This window comes from Periophthalmus magnuspinnatus, chromosome 15 (assembly GCF_009829125.3).
Source record: "Periophthalmus magnuspinnatus isolate fPerMag1 chromosome 15, fPerMag1.2.pri, whole genome shotgun sequence".
Classification (NCBI taxonomy): domain Eukaryota; kingdom Metazoa; phylum Chordata; class Actinopteri; order Gobiiformes; family Gobiidae; genus Periophthalmus; species Periophthalmus magnuspinnatus.
The window spans coordinates 1,574,940-1,601,623 of NC_047140.1; the positions used below are offsets into that span (position 1 = coordinate 1,574,940).

The window sequence follows — 26,684 nt, forward strand, 5'->3', positions numbered from 1 at the left end:
ACTGTTCACACACATACAGATTTCTTTCTGATCCGGCAATTACAGAGCATATCACCTCTGCTGCCTCTTTGCATTGGCCTCTCTGCACTTCTGATTGTTTAAGGGGCAAGTCGGGCACCACAAGAACCCTTTAGTGTAGCTCTTGACTGGAAGTGCTGCAAAATGTATTCAATTCTCCAGTCTTTATGATGGAAAGACAATAAAACAGAGGCTGGGAGAATGTATAGATAAAAGTGTGATTTGTGGAGAGATGGTAGTAACAAGATGTAATTGTTTCAATGCGTCATTTCAGAGAGTATTATGTGTCTTGCTGTGCACAAAATCAGTGTCGGATCAAAACATTTCACCAGTCTTTAATTGAAAAGTAATTATTTCTTTGTTGGCTCATTATGATTTCTGACTGGGCCTGTGTATTGGCAAGAAGCTGATGCACAATATACTAAACCTGCATGGAAAACAAAACAGACATTTTTATTACACTTTTTAAATTGAATTACGACACCAAATTATGACGCTAATATGTTTTTTATGGGTTTTTTTCCCCCTTTATGAAGCAGTATCCAAGAGCAGAGGCTTCACTGGGACAGTCTATTTACCTAAATGAACTTAAACTGTGTGATTGCATATCATCTCCACATGTATATTGATATTCCAACATTTATAGCCTAATAAATGCAATATTGAGTAACTATTAGGGAATATTAGGGCTATGGTTGGCTACAGGCATTCTTGGTTGACTGAAGGCATGTCCTGTGCATTGATTAGTCAACTAAAAGAAAGAAGGTGTGGTCCTGACAAAAGCTCTCAAAATGGCAAAGTATGTCCACGATCTGAGCCAACCTGCACTCACAAGACCACAAGCTCATGGAATTTTATGAAACAGTAACAATTTGTACAGAAAAGTACTAGTAAACTGTACTTGTGTGTTAAAATGGCAAATTTAGAGCTAAATCCTACCTATTTTTTGGTAAACTAATACACCATGGACCAATTAAAGACAACCAGACAACTAAACACCTTCTTCTCTAATTATTATGCAACCTATTTGACCACCACTTCTACACAAATTCATAGATCAAGTGGGTAAAGTGCCTTGCTCAACTACATGGGAGTACACAATAACAATAGCTGCAATCAAACCACCAACCTTCAATTGTGCTGTGCTAATGTATAACCCAGCTTCACATCTGCATCTAAACTTTCTATTTCATAAACATATTTAAAATCATTATTTCCCACTTTATCCTGGATCAGATAAACAAACCAATTAACTACAAATGAAACTTTCTTAGCAAGGCAATTATTTATACCATTTGTAGACGCACAATAGCTTTTGCACAGTGTTGCTAGCAGCATCAGATTTGTGCTCTCCCCAGCCACCCCAGTATATAAATAAAAGCTGCAACATCTCACTATACTGTCTTACTGCAGCAACTTGTCCCTGCAAAATGATCCTTTGTACACAAGCACCTAATCAATTGATAAATCAATATAATGCACTAATACCACCGGCCTGTTCATTCTTGCTGCTCATTACTTAGTCAGCCAGAGGAAAGCACGTAAACCTCAGCACAACTCTTTCTTTTCTCCTTTACAGGTGAAAGTAAAGGGTCCCAGAAGGTGACACATAGCAGAAAGACACTCATAAAAATGCTAATATTGCTTTTTAACTTGTCACCCGGGCTGTGTAGAGATGATGGATACAGTATAGGGTTTGACTGACAGGAAATGAAGAAAGCTGGACCTGTGCCTGGTATGTTATTGTGAAGCAGATAACTGCGCTCAGCCGCTCACACGATCATGTTCTTCAGGGATGCGCAATATTGACAGAGAGTAACAGTTATTGATTCTGGACAATATTGTAATATTTGACTGGATAAAAATGTACTGACATCATTGTGTTATGCCGTATGAAATACAATTATACCAGCTAAATGACAATATTAACAGACTGTAGCCTAAGTAATAAAGAGAGTTCATTACAAATTCTACATTTGACATTTATCTTTTCAGTCCATAAAACTAAATGAACTATTAAACTTTATTTTCAAACAGCATATATAAAATCATTTTGTGCATTAACCTTAACATTTCAGGGGCAGCAGAACAGTCACTCTGCATGCAGCTTGTAGACATTTTTTTTTCTTCCAGACCAAGGTTTAGTTTGTTTTCACACCTGACTGTTTCAACTGCTCACTATAAACCAGGACGGGGGGGCTTTTTCTCTCTCACACACCTGGGATACTGTCCTGAAGAAGTCAGACTGCAGATGGCGCTGTCGTCCTGCCTCGGTAGGAAGAAAGAACCAAAACCAGTTAAATCAGCTGACTGGACACGTGACAGCAACATCACATGACCACTCTGAGGATCTGAGGAAGAGCGCTAGTGTGAGGAGTACAAACTGTCAGGAATGAAAACAAACTAAACCTCGGTCTGAAAAAAAAAAAAAAATGTATTAAAATAAATGAACGGAAGACCAGGTGAACCTCACTGGAGCTTGTAGACTGGAAAGACCCATCCACTCTCCGAAGTTTACAATAACGGGATAAGATCACTGCTCAGGGTTGGGGGAGGGGCAGCGTGTCCCATAAAAGTTCAAAACACTCGTTATTGTAAGGCCCAATACTATCTTAAACATGCTGACTTCACATGTACAAAAAAAGGACTCTACCTGTTGCCAGATTGAAAAACTATCAGCAGATCTATGAAATCCATCCACTGGGAAAAACATCCTGCCTTTTTTTTTTTTTTTTTTTTTTTTTTTTGTTATATGCTCAAGTTTTGCAAATGCTTATTGTTATTTTACACTGTATATGTAGTCTATATAATTTTTGACCTTCACAAAGCCCTGGCATATAACTTTGCCTATGTAATCACTACAAGTCAAAACAGTATTGAATTTAGTTTGAGCTCTGCAAATATGGGAAGAATAGTGTGTTTGGGATTAATCTCTTTGCACAAGGATAGAGGGCAAACTGGCAGCAGCAAGCACAATTACTGGATCGCAGTCAGCACCTGAGCAGAAAGACAATGTAGACTAAACAATACAGGAGCAGGATTATGGTGCAAAGGCTGGTAAAATGTCAAATAGAATTGTATTTTAATTGGCTGTGTTCACAGTCCAGCCCAAATTGAGTTTTTACATGCTAACGTGCAACAATGATCTGATTTGTTCACCACTGCCACGCTGTCTCATTCACTCTATTCAAATCTCTTCCATGGTTCAAATGTTAGCACACTCTGAATGGACCCAGTACAATACCTACTGCTTTATTTGGCTCATTCCAATCCGACACACAAAACACCAGTCTAATTCAAAAGGATTTGGTCCATACAAAAGCTGGAGCGAATTTAAAATATGTATTGAGGACAGTATGTTCGTGTGTATGCTCTCCAGCTTTCTCCGCCAACCAAACATAAATAGGCCCACATTCTACATTGTCAATAGAATGATTACAACGTGTTTGATTACTTTTATGAAGTTGCATGTAAGCCAAGTCTTTAAAGAGGACAATTTACACATGCTTCCACTTTATTTCAGTGACGCACATGAAATGAATGAGCTCATTGTTCTTCCATCATTTTGAACCAAATCACATTTTTCTCACCTCACATTAAGAGTGTTCAGTGCTTCGCCCATTGTTTCTGCAGAAATCTTTGCAGCTTTCTAGTCAACTGAAATATTTATTTTTCTTTATTTTTTCCTTGTAAGCAGCCATATTTCTTTTGATATGGACAGACCATGTGTATCCCTGATATGGCTAATTCACCTTACGATGTGGACTGTGAGGCCCACTTCATAAAGTGTAGAAGTATGTAAGTAAGGTCAGTATGTATCCTGAATCCCAGGCAGGTGTTTCTATAGTTCCTTAAATTCAAAGGAATACACTGTGGTCCAAAAAGAATACAATGAGAAGCATTAAGTATATGTATATTGTCCAAATGTATAGACAGGTGCTCTTTGGAGAGAGCTTCTTTTTTACTTGAAAATTTTGAAGTAGTTGTCTCTGGGTAAAATCTCAGAACACACTGGTGTTTTGAGATTTTTGAGATTTTGTGGCTGAAATAGCCAAGATGTAATAAAGGCTTTGTAACTTTTCTGTGCCTTGGCGTTTTTTTATTGTCTAATTTTCCATACGCATTTTTGAGATTTTACTCTACAGACATCTCGAATATTTTTTTAAATACATTATGGTGTTTGATCTGGAAATATAGGCTTCAAACTCTATGGTGTTAGTGAGAAAAATAGAAAACACCGCTTCTGTGGTGAGTGCATGTGTGATTTATTATTTTTTTTCTTTAATTAGTAATAAGTAAATGTAGAACGAATAGAAAGTCATTTTAATCATGTTTTTAGTATAATATAATGCAGCTTCACATGAAAGTATTCTAAGTATTCAGAATCCTGTACTTTGACTGGACCATATACTCTTTCAAAGCATTTATTCAGTATTCTGTTACAAAATACATTATCCCAACACTCTGCAGGATACTACATTATTGTACTCATTTTTGCATGTACTGTCATTATGCTCAAAGAACTATCAAAGCAAGTATCACACCCATTTTATGGCGAGTACAAAACGTCTTCAATATTTTTACTAGCACTTCCATGGCTTTTAATTAAGTCTGTAATCTTTTATCACTTATGAGGGTGACTCATACACACACGCACCTACAGACACACAGTCCACTGACGACAGAACATGTCCCTCCTCGCGCTGAGTGCCTGTGAACTTCACCAGAGCTGTTTTAGGCTCACCATAAAAAATTCAGCACCCTCTCTTAGCAACATTCGCCCTACATACAAGAGCTCATACACGCAGATACACTGGCACATGCATCAAATGAGAAAACACACACACAATTACATGGACGCCGTCTAAGGCTGACACAGTCAGTGATGGAGATTTAAGGTATGACCCCGACAAAGGGACTTTTTTTTCTAACATCAGATGCCCTTCCTGGATCATGGCCTGGTTTGTGGTTTGTCAGTTTTATGGACTACTAATTATACACATAGTACTACAACATCTATCAAATCAAAATGTCTTAGTACTCAGTGTGTTTCTTGTGCATTAATTTGACTGAGATTTTTAAACAGGCCCACGCTCCCTGAAACAAGCAAGTCTAATTCACCCAAGCTTAGGAATAGTATCAAACACTTTTTGTTCTGTTAGGTCAGTCTTAGTGTTTTGTGCTTATAAAACTAACAAGATTGCTGTTATGTGAAATGTTCTTTTTAACACAGTTTTGTCCTGTTAACGATGGGCCAAACGTAGCCTGGGATCCAGACTGCTGCTCTCTGTATGTCAGTCTCATCGCCATTCCCTCTTGCTTCCTCAGGCCAAAGTCAAATAGAGCTTGGTAATCAAGTCTGTTTAGTTCAGTGACACATGGGAAACAGAGGCTCTCATTCAAACTTCTCTCACTTAGATTAACAGTGTTTAAAGATTCACTGATTCTGCAGTATTTAATAAATACTCTTTTTCCTCTTGAACAGCCTTGTTTGTTTTGATATAGATGGACCTTGCATTTCTCTGATTGGCTAATCCGCCTGCCAGTCGTGCACATCTGAAGCCGAGGAGATGGACTGCTGCCTAGGCTATATTTTGTTCGTAAAGTGAGTATAGTTGAAGCTGTCTTGGCTGGCCCAACAAGGACAAAGGTGCACAAGGATGGATTTCTATCTTAATGTAATAAACTTAAGAGTTGAGACGTACGATCCTCTGTTCAACTGGCCCAGAGTCACAAACCAGTGTTTCCACAAACTTGGGAATGACTTGAAAGGCAAACGTAGCAATCACTACATTTTAAAGTGACTTTAAAGTGGCTGAGAGAAATTCAAATCTTAACTTTTCAAATGCCACCTACTGATAAGTTCACAGTAACAGTGTATTTTATTATTATTGTTATTATTTTGTATCTTTTAACTTGATCTAAAATGGCTAAGTGACGTTGCTGTATTTGATGTCACCAATCACCAATAAAAAAATTTTAAAAAAAGTTCAGAGCAGTGGGGGTGCTTAGGGGATGGCTAAAAACAAGAATTTTCAGAGCAATGGAATCTATTATAAGCCAGTTAGAAACTCTTAAGTCAGTTTTGCCTAATATGTCTTCTTTGACTTCAGTTGAGACACTGTGACTCAACAGGACCTGACATGGATTCTAGCTAAACCAATCACCCCACTTTAAGTTGTCTTATAAGGCCAGGTATCCATACGCGAAAGTGCTTGATGAATGTCGGGGCTCGTATACGTTCATTAGGGGCTCGAGTGTGCGTCCGTGCGCGCCCTTGAGGGAACAGTGTGCACACTTCTCCACAGCCAATCAGGTCAACACCTCAGCCGCCCATCCATTTTCATTAGGCCTTAATGACAAGACTATGTGTGTGTGCTGGGGGAGGCTGGAGGGGGGAAGGAGGCTAGGAGAGGGGGAGGTAAGAATGATGTAGATAGGGACAGAAGTATGCTGTAGTTGTACTCCCAGTGGAAAACTATCCAACCACCACGTACGGTTCACAAGCAGAAAATGTCTGTTACATAATTCTTACACTACATTCACCACTATTGCACCATTGCATCGGATGAGCCTCGTGGTTTAATTACGTTTTATATAAAGCGATGGGTGAATGAAGGCAGTGAAGAGAAGAGGAATATTTTCTACATGTGAGTACTTGTGTCCCAGTTTGGACTTCATAATGTATCATGAAATCTCTATTGTGACAAAGCGTACTTCATGGGACCATCACAGAAAAATCTACTAACACTGCAAAGTTCTACACTTGGCTTTATATATTTTTTTGTTTTTTGTTTTTTTTTTGCCACATCTCTGACCATTGAGTCCCCAGCTTTGGATATCAGTGGTGCTAAATTTTAAAAGTATTTTACCTTAGTATTAGTTTACCTTTTTTGTTAACTTATAGAGACAGGTGTTGTTACGCCTCCTGGAGAAAGATGGAGCCTACTGCAAGACGCAGTTTCTGGATCAGATCTTGATGACAATTGTGATTTCAATTGTGTTAAGTGATGTTTTTGTTTTTATGTAGTGTTTTACAGTGCATTATTCATTCTCTCCACACTCAGTGGTGGGCAGGCACTACTGGAGCCACAGCTGCTCTGCGACAGACTAATGGAAGTGAGGCTACCAATCTGCCCCATCGCCCCCTCCGACCACCGCCAACATTCACGCACACACCACATTCACACCAGAAAATGTGGGTGAAGTGTCTTGCCTAAGGACGCAACAACAGTATTACCAACAGTCTCGCATCCAAGTACTAACCAGACCAAGCCCTACACAGCCTCTGAGATCTGACGAGATCAGACTAACAAGTCGGTATGGCTGCAATATAAAAGATCACTCCATGAATGAAGCAAAATACAACTCAAAGTTTGATTTTGATAAGGAAATAACAATTTAACACAATAAAAAGCAAAATAAATAAATGTATTAAAAATATACAAGTAAATAACAAAAATAATATGAAGCATTATAGTTTAACAATTTAACTAATTCAAGATGAGCTGTAAGAAGTGGCAAAGCAGTTCCAAGCCTTGACACATGCAAAAAGGACACATGTTACAGAAGGGCATTTAAGGTTTCCCCATGCTTACTTATTAAGCCACTGCGCTCTTGGAGCCAGATAACTGCTGTGAAATAGTCTAAATTCAAAAGGAAAGAAAAGAAAAACTATGACGGCTCTCGGTACTCTTCTCAGACAACATAGCTGATATTGCATTTCTATGATTGTACAGTCAAAGTCCCAGTCAATATTAGCTTCTCTAACTCTGCCAAATCTCGGCACCTGTTTGTTCTGGACGCATTTTTACTTGCCGTAGCCATTTCCAAATGCAGTAGCGGTTGATATCTCTCTACAGCATGTCTATTCTCTCTGGCGTCACTGGGCATTGCTTTGTATCTGGGTCAGGCAGTGGAGGGAGACAAGTTGTGGCCATGTGTGGTCAAGTGGTGAGAAGTCATGAGTTTAATGATTTATCATAATGACGGCAAAAGTAGAAAATGCAGCAAGAAGAGCCAAATGGAGGCACTAAACAGCCAGTCTGTGAACACTTGTTTTTATGCCAAAAGCTTTCACACATTTGGGAAATGTTTAATTTAACTAGAATCAGTCAATATCAAAGCTTCTCTTAAAGAATCCAATTAATCTCTTTCCATCTCATTTTGACGTAGTTACATATTAAAATTACATTACATACGACACTCAATTTCCTCCTCCATGTCCATATATAGAAAGGACTATGGCCAACACATCCATCTATCTTCATTAGCTCAGAATATCCAGGCCATTTTATAATCCCAATCTTTTTTAAGAAGAAGAATCGGATAATAATTATGACTTTGAACTCTGTTTTTACCCAAGGCATAAAGAAGGCTGCACTGCTAAGCCTTGTCCCACACTGGCAGTAATATTACCTAGCATGCTGGGAGTGCTATAAAAAACTGTCAATCTAGGATTTCAGGGGAAGTGTGTCTAATTCCTGGTGCGCTCAAGCTGCTGGAAAAAAAAATGGGAATGTTGTGATATAATTTGTGGTGGAATCTATTCTCTAAAAAAAATCATTTGTGACTATGAGAGCAGTATAGCGCTTGAAACAAAATATGAGCTTGTATATATGTGTCACAGCTCAAAGCAATGGTGGTTATATAGGTTAAAAGCAAAGGTCAGTGTTTCAAGAAGGCCCGGGTGATATGGCAAAAAAAAAAATATATATAAAAAATCACAAATCCAAGTCTTGCTTAAAAAATACGTAAAACATATTCCCTCCAGCATATACTATGTGACTGGATGGGCATCTAATATAAAAAAAAAAATTTAAAAAAGATTTCCAACTCACAGTCAGGGACAGCTTTTTGGATTAAATATATTTAATGCAGTTTTTTCACAGACTAACACAGGGTTATTATTGTGCCAAATATATTTCTTCTTCACTGCATTTTTTTCCTATTGAAGAAGTCTATGAAAAAGACTGTAGTCTTTAGTTTAGTTTTATGCCTGAGTGGGATTAGTTGTTACCTAAAAGTGCACAGGGAAAGCTTTATTATAAAATGCACCTACTTCAAATTTAATTCTATGCTCTTTTTAGTATCCAAGAATGACTTAAAAATGTCTAAACTGAATGAAGCCACCTTAAGTGTATATTTTAAAATTTCTACTGCTACTACAGGCCTTAAAATATGTTGGACTCTTGCAGATAAAATAGCAAAGAGTAGGGCTGTGCGATTAATCACAATCGAAATACCACAATTTAAATCACAAACAAAATGTCCTGTCTTGTTCTGCATAAAAACTGATTCTAGTATTAGATTGTGAGTTCATATTTGATCAAATTATGGGTCAAATATTGTCAGCGATCATTCTATAGGACTGCATTACCCATATGGCAATGCAACATTTACATAGAGCTTGCACAATGATCATTAAATTTGCAGGACACCATAAGCACAATCCAGCTGCATTTAATTATAGAAGAATGGAGGAGAGGGGACGTACATTAGGCTTGGGAACATCTGTGTTGTGGGTGCAGGGAAATATTCATACAGCTATCTCATTATATGCATGATCTGAAAAGAAAATATCTGGTGATACAGCTGCTATAGAACAGTCAGTGCTCACAAAACAAAACTGAGGTTTTCAATGTAGCCATTTTAAGTTGATTTTGGAGACCAAAAAGGTCTCTGGTCTTGGATAAGAATTGAAGTAGGTGACTAAAGCAGGTTTCGTAATAAAGTTTCCCCATTGCACTTTTAGGTAACAGCTAATCTCACATAAAACTGGCAGTGGTTTTAATTACTTTTTTTCATAGACTTCTTCAATAAGCAAATAAGAGCACTGTGAAAGAAGAAATATATTTGGCACAGTGATGATTACAAAAGCTATTCGCAATTTCTTCTACCTCCAACTGGTCAAACTAGGAAATTTGGCAGTGCCCACAATTTGACACAACTACTGGGCTATTAGATTTTTAACAATTGAGCTCTCCGCTGAGTGTGGTGGTGAGCACTTGTGGCTGTCAGCAATGCTCTAACACGGGACGATGAAAGCAGTTTGTTGACCCAGCGTGTTTGTGTACAAGTATGTGTTGACATGTGTCCGGTATATTGTACATAATCCACTGTATGCCATGGTTATCTTCCATGTACAGCGCCATGTAGTGAGAATGTCTCCGATTCACTTCTCAGTCAAAGCCCAAATCAGTCATGGAGCAAGCACAGTGTCTTACTGTTAGTAGTAGAATCCCTGAGCTCATGATTAGGTAAATTGATACGAGAGACACACATTCACATCCGCACACAATGACTAAAAATAGCTGGCACATTACCTTTCTGTACACTATCATGTTGGGGGACTCGTCCGCTACACCGTTGGTCCCCTGCCCTCCAGTGTTGGTCTGTGCCATGATCCGGTCAGTGAGTCAGCCACTGCAAATGTCAGGTGCTCCTGTGGTGGACACAGTGGAGACAGGTATGTCAGAGGAACTACAGTAAAAAAAACTAAAAAAAACCTAAAAAAAACACTGAACCTTAGCTTGCTGTGGACACATGAGGGGGCAATTTACATAACTGTATGGCTAAAGCCTCATTTGTGTTCACTGGATTTTCACATTTTCTCATGCAAAATGTTGAGGGACTCTGCTGGCCAACATCTCACAAGGTCCCCACAAGGACGTTTTTGGAAAAGGTGTGATTTCAGAACACAGAGTAAAACTGTGTACCAAAACACCTGTAATTGCTGGCAGATTGACATGGGTTGTATTTTAGCATCTGTCATGGATATTTGCCACTCAATTCAACATTTAGCCCGGGATCTTACACGTTTGCTTCGTTTTGTGAAATGAAAAGACACGTTTGTGGACGTATTTGTACAGGCTGTGCACGCTCCCAGCGCGATGCCACGATAAGGTGAAGTGAAGCCCTGAACACACTGACAACGGAGATGCAGTAAAACAACACACCGTCCCCGGAGGAGGTGGCTCTAGACCCGACAATGCAGCTTGGATACATGAAACGCACCGGGGACAAGCAGCCGGGGCTTAACCGAGAACCGTGCACTGACAGCGAGCACGCACGGGCTTTGTACTTGTGTCTTTACTACACCCACACGACATCCTTGAGGGGAAGTCTGCAACACTAAGGAGCCTATAGCAACCAAACATCGAAGTCATGGATGGACGTGCTCGCAGCGTGAGGCCGTGGTGTTTCCTCAAAGCGCACGCGGCCGTCCGCTTCAGCACCTCGGACAGTTACCGGACTAAACCACGAGGGAAACGCTCCGAGGGCAAGGAGACGGTGGACACGGGGAGGGGAGGACAGCACAGAGAGGGGCTCACCTGATCAACGCAGCCCGCTTGAGGACTCGTGGTTCGTAGCCGAGGAGGTGCGCGTCTGTTCCTCTGTGGCGCTTTAAACCGTGTCAGGTGGCACACACAGGAATGCGAGGACAGAGCATTGGCGGCGGCAGGACGCGGCTGACATTCGCTGGACACTTGCTTTGGTTCCCTCTCTGTATCGCTGGCCGTGTTTCGGTTTCTGTGTTTCTCTCTCCCTCTCTTTCTCTCCCTCTCTCTACGATGCTCCTGAGCAGCACGTGCGCGCCGCCGCAAAAGCCTAGGCCTCGTGAGCGCGCATCGATCCATGAGCAATAGCGTGTGAGGAATAAATTACAACCCTGTTTTGGAGACGTTCAGCCCAAATAGCACTGCTCCAGACTACTGCGTAAAATGGAAGATGAAAGCGTTGTCAGAAGAGAAAGGGCCACTGTCTTATTAGCCTGTCTATTATCCAAATGCAGGGGGTGTAATTTAAAGAAATGATTGTGCTTCTGTCTCAAGAAAATATTAAAATGACACAATATTCCAGTTAATTCAGCTAATGAGCGACAGTAAATACATGTTTTACTTAAATTATGTCAGGCTTTGTTGACACTAAATCAATCAGGTATTATTAAGCATTTTCCCTGGCTATTTGCATATCATTTCCAGCGTGTGGAAAACGTAAAAGTGCGTGCGTAAAGATTATCACGAATGTGCCACTTTATGTTGTGCTGCATGTGATATTTTTGCATGCGCTTTGAAACAATACAGATATAAATAAACGTTAAGCTCGTAATTTGATGGTGTTCGTGGCTGGAGGTATATACAGCAGCTGAGGCGTGAAACATCACAGATGTGGCCTTTCTCCATATGTACTGGAGCCTATCTGTCTGCACGCATCTGTCTGCTTCCCCCTCCACAGGGCACAGGGCAGAGGGCCAGTCAACTGGACTCTTAGAGCTGAACCTCACTTTGCACACTGACACTAATATCAGGCCTAAGGCCATGCTCCTGCAGCCTCTGAGCAATTGTATATTACCTGATCAATAATGGTCTCAGATCAATATCAGGATTATTGATCAATAAATCAATAATTGTCTTTTTAAGCTATTTTACTCATGTAATTACCAGAATGTCAATTAGCCCACATTTCTATTTATAATCTATTTCGCCACTTCATTTTCATTTCATTACCTTATTATTACTATTGTTCATATTATATCATTCTCGCCCTTTGGCAAAACACTGTGTTTTGTGGAGGTTGGAGAAGTTAAACCATCTGTCATTGTGTCCCAGGGCAGGTTAGTGCTTAAGTGTTAGGGACTGAGCAATCACTGGTCCATCCTCGAGTTTACACATGTGGTGTCCTACAGTGTCCTGCAACATGTAATATTATGGCTAGTTGTATAGGGGGAAAAAATCAAACACAATATCTGCTTTTTCCTTGGGAGTGTGTGTAATGATTTATAAATGTCATTGGAGACAAACTCACAGAAACCCATATTTCTCACTGCCACTTTTCACTCAGCTTTTTACGTACTAGTTGAAAACATTGTGTCTGATCCTTTTGGTATTTTGTCGTGAGCATTTTGGTGAGCAACTCCAGTCCAAATGATCCACACATTGCACGCAACTAGAAACTAGACAAGAGAAAGTACTAAGGATGCAACTCCTTTTCACATTGGTGAACGTGTGTAACAGTGCCTTTGAGGACAGGTGTGAGTGATGTTTTGGCTGTCAGCTGTCAGGACCTTACATTAATGCTGTTAAAAAGCTTAACTTTAAAAATTATAATATTTTGTTTTGGCATCACATATAAGCATTTCTTCAGAAATAGAAAAAAAAATAAATTGAAAGAGTTGTTTGTTACAATTGGAAAACATGTTTTCACTATAAAACATGCTGTGACCCTCTGTGAGGGGGCCGTATCCATGCCAACAAATTAAATTAATTAGTTACTGTACTCCATACTTTACCTATGTGTAGCATCCAAACACAGACAGGTAGTAACAACTGGCCTTTATAACCAAAACATGCAGTTTGCCATGTGCTGAGACAATATGAACATATTGTGATACACTTCAGATCACTCACACCTCGCACACATAAGTAGAACTAATAACCTTAGATTCGATTAGGAAACATTCACACTGACATCCTCTGTTCATCTTCTTCAGGTTTGTCATGTATTTTCTTTTTGATGACTCTGATTCATATGTTCCACTGGCTCCAGAGACTCCTAACATCTATAAAAAATATTTTAAAAACAGGTCACAGTAAGGATACAAACAATTATCTTTACACTGGCCACTGGTCAATGCACAGTGATTTTGCCCATGGCCATATCAAGAGAATGGACAAATGCATAAGCAATGTGAGAATCAGATTTGAATTATAAAGTCACATTTGGTTTTACAGTACATGACATTATTCTATTTCTATTATTCATTATTTGCATACAAAGTTGTTAAAGCTATAAGTCTCCACTAGATGGCGCCAGTTGCCTTAAACTTGAAATCTATGGGACGTCTCAACCCAAACTGTTCCCTGTAGCCCTCTGTGGTATGCTTGCCAATTATTGGTTCTGCAGAGCCTATTATGGGAAATTCCACATTGCATTTTATTATTGTGATTGGTAATTCCAAACTTCTAGTTAGAAGCTGCATTAACTTCACTGAAAGACACTGAAAGCTTCAGCCCAACACCCTCCACTTTAGTCCATGCCATCTCCAGCTGCGTAAAGGCAAAAAGCAGTATGCCTCTCCTGGTATTAAAATATATAGACACGCAAACGTGTCAGCTTTGTAGGCAATAGAAAGAGCTTTACATTATGATAACCCGAGGCCCTGACGTTTAACAAGGATATAAATCAATAAAAGATGTTGAGCACAGCATGGAAATCAAACCAAAAGCCTTATAAAAAAGACGTCTTTTCTGGTGCTCGTGGCATCGTTTCATCTGCGCACATGAGGTCAGTTTGTTTTGGTTTGTCCTTCCTGAATTGCTTCCCTTCGGCCAGACGCAGGATGTCTAGTGTTTCCTTTAAGAGCTGATAAAGACGAGTGTGGAAAAGGCAGGGTAAAGAGGCATAAGGCACATGATAACTTTATGATGTAGATGGCAAATCTCTCTCTTTAAGCCGTGCGTAAAACTGTAGCCTACTATTTACTTAAAACAAACTTGGTAAAAACATACAGGACTGTATAAAAAGTTAAAATGTCCTTCTTGTGAGCCCAGGGGGAAGTAGAACTCCAAAAAACAGCGCCTGGGAGGAGTCGAGGCTTTTTTTCTTCTCTCTTTTTTGCATGTTGACACGTGAAACTTTCCCGGAGAGTTGGTTGGTGTTTGCAGCGCACAGAAGTCCTCTACTTTCAGCTAACGGTCCAGCGCGTCCCTAGACATCTCTGAAGAAGAAAACCGATGGAGATAATCACATATTTTTAGAAAACTGTTGCAGAGAAAGGACCCGCTGCAATATGCCCGCACAGCACGACGAAGGGACGGAATAAAAGCTCCTGTTGTGTCTTGAGAAGTTGCGCCTGCCAGTTGTCTTCACCCAGCTCGACTCTGAATCACCCGCAGCGGCCGCTGGAGCAGTTGCTGCGCGGCGCGATGGCTGCTCAGTGCGACACTTTGAGCGGGTATTTGCAGCAGTCGGACCAGGGCTCCAACAGCGAGAGGAGCACAGACTCTCCTCTGCCCGGCTCCGAGGAGGACCTGAGCGGACCTCATCCATTACCCGACCCGGAGTGGATGGAGGAGAGGTTTCGAGTGGACCGGAAGAAGCTGGAGGTCATGCTACTCGGTAAAAATACTATTTATACTTGTGTGTATAAACTTTTATCTAATCTTTCAATCACAAGTTTACTTACAATAATGTGCTCAATCTTAAATCTTAAAAGTCCGAAATGTGAACGCGGTCGGCACGTGATCACCAGGAAATCAATTAAGCTGAGCCAATTAAAAGCGTCAGTTCCCCTCTGTGCACTTTCAATTAGCCACAGCCACGAGCTACACGAGTGTTGCAAAAGTGGCAATTATCTAGAAAACAAGATTTAGTGAATATCTGAGCTAGAAGAATAGTAAGGGTGTACACCAAATATAATATCATCTATTATGCTCTTATCAATTATTTTGAAGGTATGTTTGATTTGGTGTCGTTCCCACTGATGCAGTTTTGCAGGCAGTAATAACCAGGAATCTTCTTACAGACTCCCTTGCTCTCGATATTTTGTGACTACATTTTGGCATACTTGTTATTTAAGCGTCCTCTTAAGCGTCTTTCACCTTTGGCCTGACACACATGTTGCTTACACGCCGTCCCCTGGAGAATATCCTGGTTCTTGCTCGGCTTCTCTGTACATTCCTCACTGCTCCATGTCATCCCAAACTCTTCCAGGAAAACAACATAACCAGAGAGCGGCCCTCCAGATGACACTAGGACATACCATAGCCCCGCACATCAATGTATGCACAAGTATATCAATGTGCTAGTACTATCAACTACGTAGTATCTACTATTACATGCTTTACACTTCATGACTTTGTATCTAGGCATGTCACAACAACACATGGGACTAAAATAAATATACATCACAATCACACCAACTTTAATGATAGCAAATGCAGATAAAAAAAAAAAAAAAAAAAAAAAAAAGTCATTTATTGGCATTTATAAGTAAAGCAAATATTGGGTCAGAGTCAGGAGTATATGTTTATCTAGTACAATTAACTATGCCTGGATATTTGGACAAGGGCATTATTATTTGCTTTTATTTGTATCACATATGTGTTGACATTGAGTCTACAGTATAGAAAGCAGTGCTGTATATTCAGTGGAGTTTTAAGCTCTGCTCTTTCTCAACTGTGAAACTACTCTGACCTTTGACCCCTGGCCTTAAGAAAATATCCTGAAACATGTTCTGTTAGTTATCTTTGTTTATTTTGCTACAGCTATAGAGGACAGACTTATACATATTAATCTGAGACTGCTGATAAACAGTAAGAATGTGTCAGTGGGAATTAAAGTATGCGGACAGGTTACTTACTCTTTCTTGCAAGCCATTTATATTATGCTTAACACTTCATGTTAGTTCAGGATGAAACAAAGTATTGCTAGAAGATGTTAAACAGTAGAAAAAATGGTACTTGACAGGCAAGTGTAGACATTTCAAAATTCATATGTATGTTAATAGTGTGAGAATGTGAGTGATACTATGAAGTGTTTTTACTAGTTTTACCAACATGAAAGATTATGGTACACATTGTGTAGTAGGACAATTATGTTGAAAAAGGAGTAGGAAGAAGTGTAAACGTGTAAACTCCTACGCCTCTCTCATTCTAGATGTTGACAGCTGTGACTCGCCTTTGTTCACTGAGCATCATCCACATGTTTTATGAAACATATTGACTGGATGAGGGATTAATTGTACAAATTGTATTTTACTGGCATGTATTTTCTTTAACATCATCCAGTCCAAGGACTGAAGCAACTTTACTACATAATAACCTGATACAGTCACATTTCCTCTTGTATGTTGGTCATGTGCATTGTTCCTTAAAAAAAGAAAACATATTGCATTTTATACAATTCAGGCCATTCCCAAAGTAAGCCTGATGAACTGAAAAACATTACAAATACATGATGTCACTATGCGATCCTGAAGGTACTGTTTCTGAGTATAAGTGTGATCATATCAGACACTTCAGTGTGCAAAGATGTGTGTGTTTATAACCCCACCATGAATGAATGATGTCATGTAGTGCATCAGTGAAGCATGAGGCATATATAGTGAGGGAATTCCCATGTTCAAGTAGATCCAGGTGGAGATTAACTGTTGACTTATTGGCATTTGCTCTGCGCAACAATTCATATTTGACTCACTCTTTTGCTCCACAACCAAATGGAAACTATGAACTGGTTAGCTGTGATTCCAGATTTATTGTCTTTAGCAGATTTTGTGCTGGCAGGAGCAGAGGTTTCTGAGGTTTACAGCCGTCCTCCTGGCACACGGGAATAGGAGTCACCAGTTAATGGCCTGGAGACCCTGACATGCTGCTGAAAGCTTGAAAGATACTTTTATGTGCGCAAAGAGACCCCAGCTCCCCCTTTTGTGTTCAGGATGGCACTGTGGGAAAGAAGTAACATTTTCACCACTGCTGATTGTCCAAATTGAGCATTTTATTGGTGCAAGGTGCAGGCCAGAGGTGGGGAGAGAAGAAACAAATGTACTGAGGAGGGTTGCTACTGTAAGATAGATCGTTAATTTAATTTTGACAGCTGGATAGGATTTGCCAGATATAGCACTAAATTATGGGGGAAAAGGTTTGAATTAAAATAATAGAAGAAAGGATTAAAAAAAACACAATGTATGTATGTGATGTACTAGTGTACTGCAGTTGTTATTTAAACAGATTAAATGTATTTATTTGTTGTAAGTTGTTAAGATTTTCTTTTTTAAAGTAAAGTAAGAATATTTCACTGTAGAGTATAGGCTATGGGGATGAGGGGGGCATAGCTATGTTTTATTCAAGTATATTTAAAGGCATGGGCAAAAATTATTTTTAGATAAATACAATTATTCTGATGAAAGTGCTTATTAATTTAAACTCATTCTAAAGTAATCCTAGAAGAATGATTAACGTAAAATGAAATGTGACTTATTTGACCCACCACTTGTACAGAGCTGTGATGTTGTCTCTCCATGGTCCTGCAGTAGTGCAGTGGGATTTCCATAAGGACAGTGGGCCTGTCCTCATGCTCCTCCGACTCTGTCCATGCATTTTAACAACACTCTTGCAGGGTAACTGCCACCACAACCTACAATTAGGCTAAGTGAATCATTTTCTTCATTCAACTAATTTGTTTTCCTGTTTCCAAACCACATGCTATTATTGGGTAGCTTTGTCTCACAATGGTAAGGCAGTCACACACGACAGAGTAAATACAGGTATTTCACTTTGTTGAAACTCTTTACTCCTATTTACCACTAAGAGACTGAAAGAGTTGGTGTTTTTTTTTTTCTTTTTTACCTGTTGTTTGAATAGTTTGTTAGTTAAGGTTATAACAAAATTGCAACATATGTAATAATTGTTAGTTTATAATCATTTCCACTCTTGAATTAAACAATCCTCAGTTACTGTGTTTACCAGGCCAATATACTGTCATTTGTAGTGGTGCAGGGAAGATTATGTTCTTGGTTCATTGGCATAAAAATCTTTCATAATACACTTTCACTTTGAGTTGGGTGACAGTATGAAGTACCCCCATAATAATATTAGAATATATTGTGCAAATCCAGCGCACATGTGAAGTGTCTGTAAAATGGCCCACAGAAGTGCACAAATATCACTTTATACTCTTAAGAAGGGAAGTTTACTGCATAAGTATTTTCTGTCATGTGTCATTATAAATAGCATATACTCAATATTAATAATAATAATGTTTAGTTTAAATTGATGGGGTAACAATGGTACATTAGGTCAACTGTTCACCCAACAGCAGGACGTCGGTTAGTGGTCAAACTTGCCCCACCGCAGGCTGTCGGTGTGTGTCTTGGCAAAACACCAAATGTAAAAACATAAATACGTATACTAACGTCTACTCCAAACACAGTGTTTTGCTTGTTAATTCTGACAAAATCTTCATCTGCTGTTCTAAAAATATAACCGTAATAACTTAAGTGCAATGCTGTGGTTAAATAAATCCCTATGGAAGCAAACCCCACTTTCCTTAAGCAAAAGTGTGCAGACTCCATCGTGGTCTTCCTCCTCAGTGCTGAGTAAGGCTCCTACAGGAAGTGAGTATCTGGAGGGGAATGTGCTGCAGGCCTGTGCTCTCCTTTGGATCTTCAAACACTGCTCTGTTGTTCCAGCTTCTCCAGGATCCACTTGGACTTGTCAGACTTTCCCTAGACATAACACTGACCTACTTCTTTAAAACTGAGCACCACAATTGTATAGTTTAAAGCATTGATGTCTTTTGTAAGTAGTTTTGATAAAGATTTCATGTTATAAAAACTCTCTCCAAATTCTCAATTAAATATATAGTAGAAGCGAAGGCATGGAAAACCACAAACAAAGCCAAGAGTAAAATGGAAAATCTCTTCTTAGACTGAAATCCATCCTCTAAAGGAGTAGTCTGTGATGTTTGCATATAATCTTAAAACCACTCTTTAGACATGACTAATAGCAAGCAATTTACAAAAACAAGCAAAAATACCACATCTAAAGACAGTATTGTTCCTGAGGTTTCCTGTGGATTTTGTATATTATAGTTTAGATGGACGACCTTGTACTAAATGACTGGTGAAGTTTGGACCACTCTTTGGTGAAATGTCCTGACTGACCTCTCATTTGTCCAGGCTTGTGACTGATACAAGGTACATATTGTGGTTTGGAGTTCTCTGCAAGTGTGTTCCCTAAAGCTTGTAATATAAAGGAATAATTAATTATTTATATAGCACCATTTTGGTATAATTTAGAAATGGTCCATAAACAAAATGTATGAAGTTGTTGGTTACGATAATTCCAAACTCTGTTTCAGTAGAACTATACAAAATAATAGCACTTTTGTTAATATAATCTTGTGAAACTACATCTGATAGAGGGTCTAAATTTGTTCTATTTGTTTAATTTCTTCAGTATTGATACTTGTTTAAATAGTACCTAGTTTCCAGATTAAAACTTTCATAGTAGTTTTAGTATTGATTAGTGTGTGATTATCGATTTTATTGTGATTTACGATACTGTTGTTTTAGAGACTTCAAAACTTTAGAGCCCAAGGTGAGAAATGTGACTTGTAGCCATCGTTTCAGCCTAGTGACTTACTACTTTCTTGGTCTGATGTTTCAGATCAGCAGCTCGCCCTGACCACCCACGACTCCTCACAGGAATAATGGAAGATAAACATGTGAATGATGATGAAAAATTTCAACTAGATTTTCTCTAATGTGGTCTGACTTGTTTGTACCACAACAAATACTAGTCCTTTATTTACACACCGCCATATTCAATAACTGACAAAAAGCAGGCCCCTATGCTGGATGTAGTCTGGATGCCCTTCCTAACCTGATGCTATACGTTAAGCCCAACCACACCAGAGCTATCGTTGTAACACCATTCGGATCATTTACTTCAGTTCAGGGCTCTGGCTTCTACCACCTCCACTTTCTTCTCTTCTCTCTTTTCCCCTCGAAATTTTTCAGAAACACGCTGATACAATTAAACAATTCTATTCAAGTTTGCTTACCCACCAAATTCTTTCTTCCTGGGCACGATGGAGCTTTCAGGAGCTGTAACATAATTGAGCTTCGGTTGGCGGAAAAACCTGTAATTCATTACTGAGGAAAATAAAAAGTGGGAGTCGTGTTTCAGTGGTCCAAGTGGGGCTACAGTGTTGACCCATTTCTGTACTGTAAAATGAATACCTGTTTTTTTAAAGAGCTTTTCAAAGTGCAGATTTACATTCTGTCTGGTTTGTGGTTGCTATTTTAGAACACGCACAAGGCATATACACTTATCATTTCAGGACGTCCGAGCATGAGCTGGACTGTAGCCGCCCCCTATCCCGAGAGCTTTCCGTGTTTATCTTCGGAGAACCTCGAGTCTTGGGTTTGTTGTTCTCTATTCATTCAACATCTAGTACAATCTGGCGTTTTCGCTCCACTGGCCTTGATTGGGGCGGCAGACATTTTTATAAGTGTACCGTTTGGATGTGGGCCTAAGCCTGGTGAGAATGATCTCCACCTGAGGCTGGGGTAGAGAGGGGAGTGTGATTCTACAGCCACGCCAAGGGCAAGACGTTTAATAAAGTGCAATGGTGTGTTATGCAGTTTTTTATGTGTGCGAGTGTAGGTACTTTAAATGGAAATTTCTCCCTGCCATGTTGTAATTGGAGCCTTTGGGCATCCCCGCTCATGTGATATAATATATTTAAATGGAACTTCCAATGTGTAACACAGGCTACATTATCAGGTGGACTCTACTTCCCAAAATGCAGTCTGATGAACTGGAAGAAGTGAGAATTTTCTTTCTTAAATGAGTACAATGATTGAGCAATATACATAAAGTAATGGTCACATACAGCTTAAACATGGCCGTAAGGTTTGTACAAGGACAAAGTTATTTTTTTGTATTTTTTTTTCCAGTGGTATACACATGATGGTTTGTGCATATCCATGTGGGAAGAAATTACTATTACTGAATAAAATTACCACCTACTTGTCTCTAATTCTGCATGAGACATTAAAGTTACACTGCGTGATATTTCTGGCATTAGACATATCTATTCAGCCTGTTAGTGCCATCTGCTTGTCTCCATGACAATAGATAATATAGATAAGTTTAATGCCAGACTGGAAGAGTCCTGGCAAAGCGCTAACATCTCCATGGTGACAAGCAGGTGGTGTGCCCTCCATCATAAATGTCACACAGTGCACCTTTTGGAAAATAATGTTGCAGAAATGCCTTTGCAGAGGTCTTTTTAGTGCTTCGGGTTGTAAAAAGTGCTGTAGCCAACAGACTGCCCAGATGTTTTTATATTCCACTCCTTTTCCAAGTGTAAAATTACATCTTCTAAAAGTGGACTATAACTTTCAGTAAACATAACATAAGAACGCTTGGAAAGATACATAACTGGTTTTACATAAACTCAGAGGTTGAGTAACTTTATCCCGTAATCGAGGAAAGAAGGGGAGAGGGAATGGTATGATGTAAATGCAGATTAATTTAAAATGATTTCTTAATGTGTCAGTCGTGTGAGAATGCCTCCCTGAGCTCCATGGGGGATCCACACAGTAGATACCAGGCACCAGTAATGTACCATATTGTGTAATGCCCTCGCACTGACACACGAGAGAAGAGCTGATAACCAAAACACAGCGCAGTACTCCAGCACCATTTATGGAACAAATTTTATTTTTTTTAAACTTCACATTCAACATTGAGTGTAGTTGTATTTTTCAGATAGTCACTTTATATCTTTGAACATATGATTTATGTAAAAATACTCAAACCCCAAAAGTGGTATTGAAATGTTGTTAGTTCTGCATCATTGTCGAGCCTACCTCAGGGGTCAGAGAGTGCAGTGTGTGGCGTGTTTTACTCTGGGCTCTGAAAAGAAGTGTCTGTCATTTCTGTCATTTTGTTAAAGTGGTTTATTTATTTGCCCGGGAGATAAAATATGTTTTAATAATAACATCCAAACCAGAAAGACAATCATTTGAAAAACAAAAATTTGGAGCTTGTGAACCTTTGCAGATCACTGTTGAAAATGACATTCCATTGACTAATAAATCTGTGTTGTTTTTTTTAGTTGTTTTTTTTTATCATGGTTAGTATTGAAATTAAGTTTGAAATTTTCATAGCATGACAACATTAATAACATAAAAGGATTAAACATTGACATTATCTCAGAATTATACATGCAAACATATAAAGAATAACAAAAATTCCAACCTTTCTGCTGATTAACAATCCCACCAACTTAAAGAGGAGGTATTTTACTTCTATGGGGTATTAAAGAGGGAGTATTTTACTTCTATGGGGTATTAAAGAGGGGGTATTTTACTTCTATGGGGTATTAAAGAGGAGGTATTTTACTTCTATGGTGTATTAAAGAGGAGGTATTTTACTTCTATGGTGTATTAAAGAGGAGGTATTTTACTTCTATGGGGTATTAAAGAGGAGGTATTTTACTTCTATGGTGTATTAAAGAGGAGGTATTTTACTTCTATGGGGTATTAAAGAGGAGGTATTTTACTTCTATGGTGTATTAAAGAGGAGGTATTTTACTTCTATGGGGTATTAAAGAGGAGGTATTTTACTTCTATGGTGTATTAAAGAGGAGGTATTTTACTTCTATGGTGTATTAAAGAGGAGATATTTTACTTCTATGGGGTATGTAAAGGGGGAGTATTTTACTTCTGTGGTGTATTAAAGAGGGAGTATTTTACTTCTATGGGGTATTAAAGAGGAGGTATTTTACTTCTATGCGGTATTAAAGAGGGGGTATTTTACTTCTATGGGGTATTAAAGAGGAGGTATTTTACTTCTATGGGGTATTAAAGAGGGGGTATTTTACTTCTATGGGGTATTAAAGAGGAGGTATTTTACTTCTATGGTGTATTAAAGAGGAGGTATTTTACTTCTATGGTGTATTAAAGAGGAGGTATTTTACTTCTATGGGGTATTAAAGAGGAGGTATTTTACTTCTATGGTGTATTAAAGAGGAGGTATTTTACTTCTATGGGGTATTAAAGAGGAGGTATTTTACTTCTATGGGGTATTAAAGAGGAGGTATTTTACTTCTATGGTGTATTAAAGAGGAGGTATTTTACTTCTATGGTGTATTAAAGAGGAGGTATTTTACTTCTATGGGGTATTAAAGGGGGAGTATTTTACTTCTGTGGTGTATTAAAGAGGGAGTATTTTACTTCTATGGTGTATTAAAGAGGGGGTATTTTACTTCTATGGGGTATTAAAGAGGGGGTATTTTACTTCTATGGGGTATTAAAGAGGGGGTATCTTACTTCTATGGGGTATTAAAGAGGGGGTATTTTATTTCTATGGGGTATTAAAGGGGGAGTATTTTACGTCTATGAGGTATTAAAGAGGAGGTATTTTATTTCTTGGTGGTATTAAAGAGGGGGTATTTCACTTCTTTGGAATTAAAGAGGGGGTATTTCACTTCTATGGGGTATTAAAGAGGGGGTATTTTACTTCTTTTTGGTATTAAAGAGGGGTATTTTACTTCTATGGGATATTAAAGAGGGGTATTTTACTTCTTTGTGGTATTAAAGAGGGGGTATTTTTACTTCTATGGGATATTAAAGAGGGGGTATTTTACTTATTTGTGGTATTAAAGAGGGGGTATTTTACTTCTATGGGATATTAAAGAGGGGTATTTTACTTCTTTGTGGTATTAAAGAGGGGTATTTTACTTCTTTGTGGTATTAAAGAGAGGGTATTTTACTTCTTTGGGGTATTAAAGAGGGGTATTTTACTTCTATAGGATATTAAAGAGGGGTATTTTACTTCTTTGTGGTATTAAAGAGGGGTATTTTACTTCTTTGTGGTATTAAAGAGGGGTATTTTTTCTTTGTGGTATTACAGAGGGGGTATTTTACTTCTATAGGACATTAAAGAGGGGTATTTTACTTCTTTGTGGTATTAAAGAGAGGGTATTTTACTTCTTTGGGGTATTAAAGAGGGGTATTTTACTTCTATAGAATATTAAAGAGGGGTATTTTACTTCTTTGTGGTATTAAAGAGGGGTATTTTACTTGTTTGTGGTATTACAGAGGGGTATTTTACTTCTTTGTGGTATTAAAGAGGGGGTATTTTACTTCTATAGGACATTAAAGAGGGGTATTTTACTTCTTTGTGGTATTAAAGAGGGGGTATTTTACTTATGTGGGGTATTAATTGTAACACATAACATATTTAGATCCACCATCTTTCCCTTTATTGTTTTAAAAATGCTATATTTGCCGAAAGTAACATGTATTATCTTGTTTTGTAAGTTTAATTTTTAACGCTCTGAGTTGTCCCTCACTTTGCTTTCTGTGCTAAGTCCCTCCCCCTTCAGAGCACTATCACAACACAATCAGGTGGTATTTTACTTCTATGGGGTATTAAAGGGGGAGTATTTTACTTCCATGGTGTATTAAAGAGGAGGTATTTTACTTCTATGGGGTATTAAAGAGGGGGTATTTTACTTCTATGGGGTATTAAAGAGGGGGTATTTTACTTCTATGGGGTATTAAAGAGGGGGTATTTTACTTCTATGGGGTATTAAAGAGGGGGTATCTTACTTCTATGGGGTATTAAAGAGGGGGTATTTTATTTCTATGGGGTATTAAAGGGGGAGTATTTTACTTCTATGAGGTATTAAAGAGGAGGTATTTTATTTCTTGGTGGTATTAAAGAGGGGGTATTTTACTTCTTTGGAATTAAAAAGGGGGTATTTCACTTCTATGGGGTATTAAAGAGGGGGTATTTTACTTCTTTTTGGTATTAAAGAGGGGTATTTTACTTCTATGGGATATTAAAGAGGGGTATTTTACTTCTTTGTGGTATTAAAGAGGGGGTATTTTACTTCTATGGGATATTAAAGAGGGGTATTTTACTTCTTTGTGGTATTAAAGAGGGGTATTTTACTTCTTTGGGGTATTAAAGAGGGGTATTTTACTTCTATAGGATATTAAAGAGGGGTATTTTACTTCTATGGGATATTAAAGATGGGTATTTTACTTATTTGTGGTATTAAAGATAGGTATTTTATTTCTTTGTGGTATTAAAGAGGGGTATTTTATTTCTTTGTGGTATTAAAGAGGGGTATTTTACTTCTTTGTGGTATTAAAGAGAGGGTATTTTACTTCTTTGTGGTATTAAAGAGGGGTATTTTACTTCTATAGGATATTAAAGAGAGGTATTTTACTTCTTTGTGGTATTAAAGAGGGGTATTTTACTTCTTTGTGGTATTACAGAGGGGTATTTTACTTCTTTGTCGTATTAAAGAGGGGGTATTTTACTTCTATAGGACATTAAAGAGGGGTATTTTACTTCTTTGTGGTATTAAAGAGAGGGTATTTTACTTCTTTGTGGTATTAAAGAGAGGGTATTTTACTTCTTTGGGGTATTAAAGAGGGGTATTTTACTTCTTTGTGGTATTAAAGAGGGGTATTTTACTTCTTTGTGGTATTACAGAGGGGTATTTTACTTCTTTGTCGTATTAAAGAGGGGGTATTTTACTTCTATAGGACATTAAAGAGGGGTATTTTACTTCTTTGTGGTATTAAAGAGAGGGTATTTTACTTCTTTGTGGTATTAAAGAGGGGGTATTTTACTTATGTGGGGTATTAATTGTAACACATAACATATTTAGATCCACCATCTTTCCCTTTATTGTTTTAAAAATGCTATATTTGCCGAAAGTAACATGTATTATCTTGTTTTGTAAGTTTAATTTTCCCTAAGTCCCTCCCCCTTCAGAGCACTATCACAACACAATCAGCTGGTATTTTACTTCTATGGGGTATTAAAGAGGGGGTATTTTACTTCTGTGGGGTATTAAAGAGGGGGTATTTTACTTCTATGGGGTATTAAAGAGGGGGTATTTTACTTCTATGGGGTATTAAAGAGGGATTATTTTACTTATGTGGGGTATTAAAGGGGGAGTATTTTACTTCTATGGGGTATTAAAGAGGGGGTATTTTACTTCTATGGGGTATTAAAGTGGAGGTATTTTACTTCTATGGGGTATTAAAGAGGAGGTATTTTACTTCTATGGGGTATTAAAGAGGGGTATTTTACTTCTTTGTTGTATTAAAGAGGGGTATTTTACTTCTT

The 26,684-nt window shown here is 38.4% G+C and overlaps 2 protein-coding genes across 5 annotated transcripts in view; one reads left to right on the plus strand and one right to left on the minus strand.

Moving 5' to 3' along the window:
- Window positions 1-11,598, minus strand: part of rgs7a (regulator of G protein signaling 7a) — a 71,677-nt gene extending 60,079 nt beyond the window's left edge. Inside the window, exons 1-2 of the mRNA XM_033980013.2 lie at window positions 11,352-11,598; window positions 10,344-10,462 (exon numbers count right to left, since the gene is read on the minus strand). Coding sequence (XP_033835904.1) covers window positions 10,344-10,421 — 78 coding nt within the window. The 5' untranslated portion in view covers window positions 10,422-10,462; window positions 11,352-11,598. The remainder of the gene's footprint in view (window positions 1-10,343; window positions 10,463-11,351) is intronic.
- Window positions 11,599-14,654: 3,056 nt separating this feature from the next.
- Window positions 14,655-26,684, plus strand: part of LOC117382625 (protein bicaudal C homolog 1-like) — a 65,934-nt gene continuing 53,904 nt past the window's right edge. For all 4 annotated transcript variants that reach the window (XM_033979833.2, XM_055227343.1, XM_055227344.1 and 1 more), the window contains exon 1: window positions 14,655-15,138. In XM_033979833.2, coding sequence (XP_033835724.1) covers window positions 14,946-15,138 — 193 coding nt within the window. In that variant the 5' untranslated portion in view covers window positions 14,655-14,945. The remainder of the gene's footprint in view (window positions 15,139-26,684) is intronic.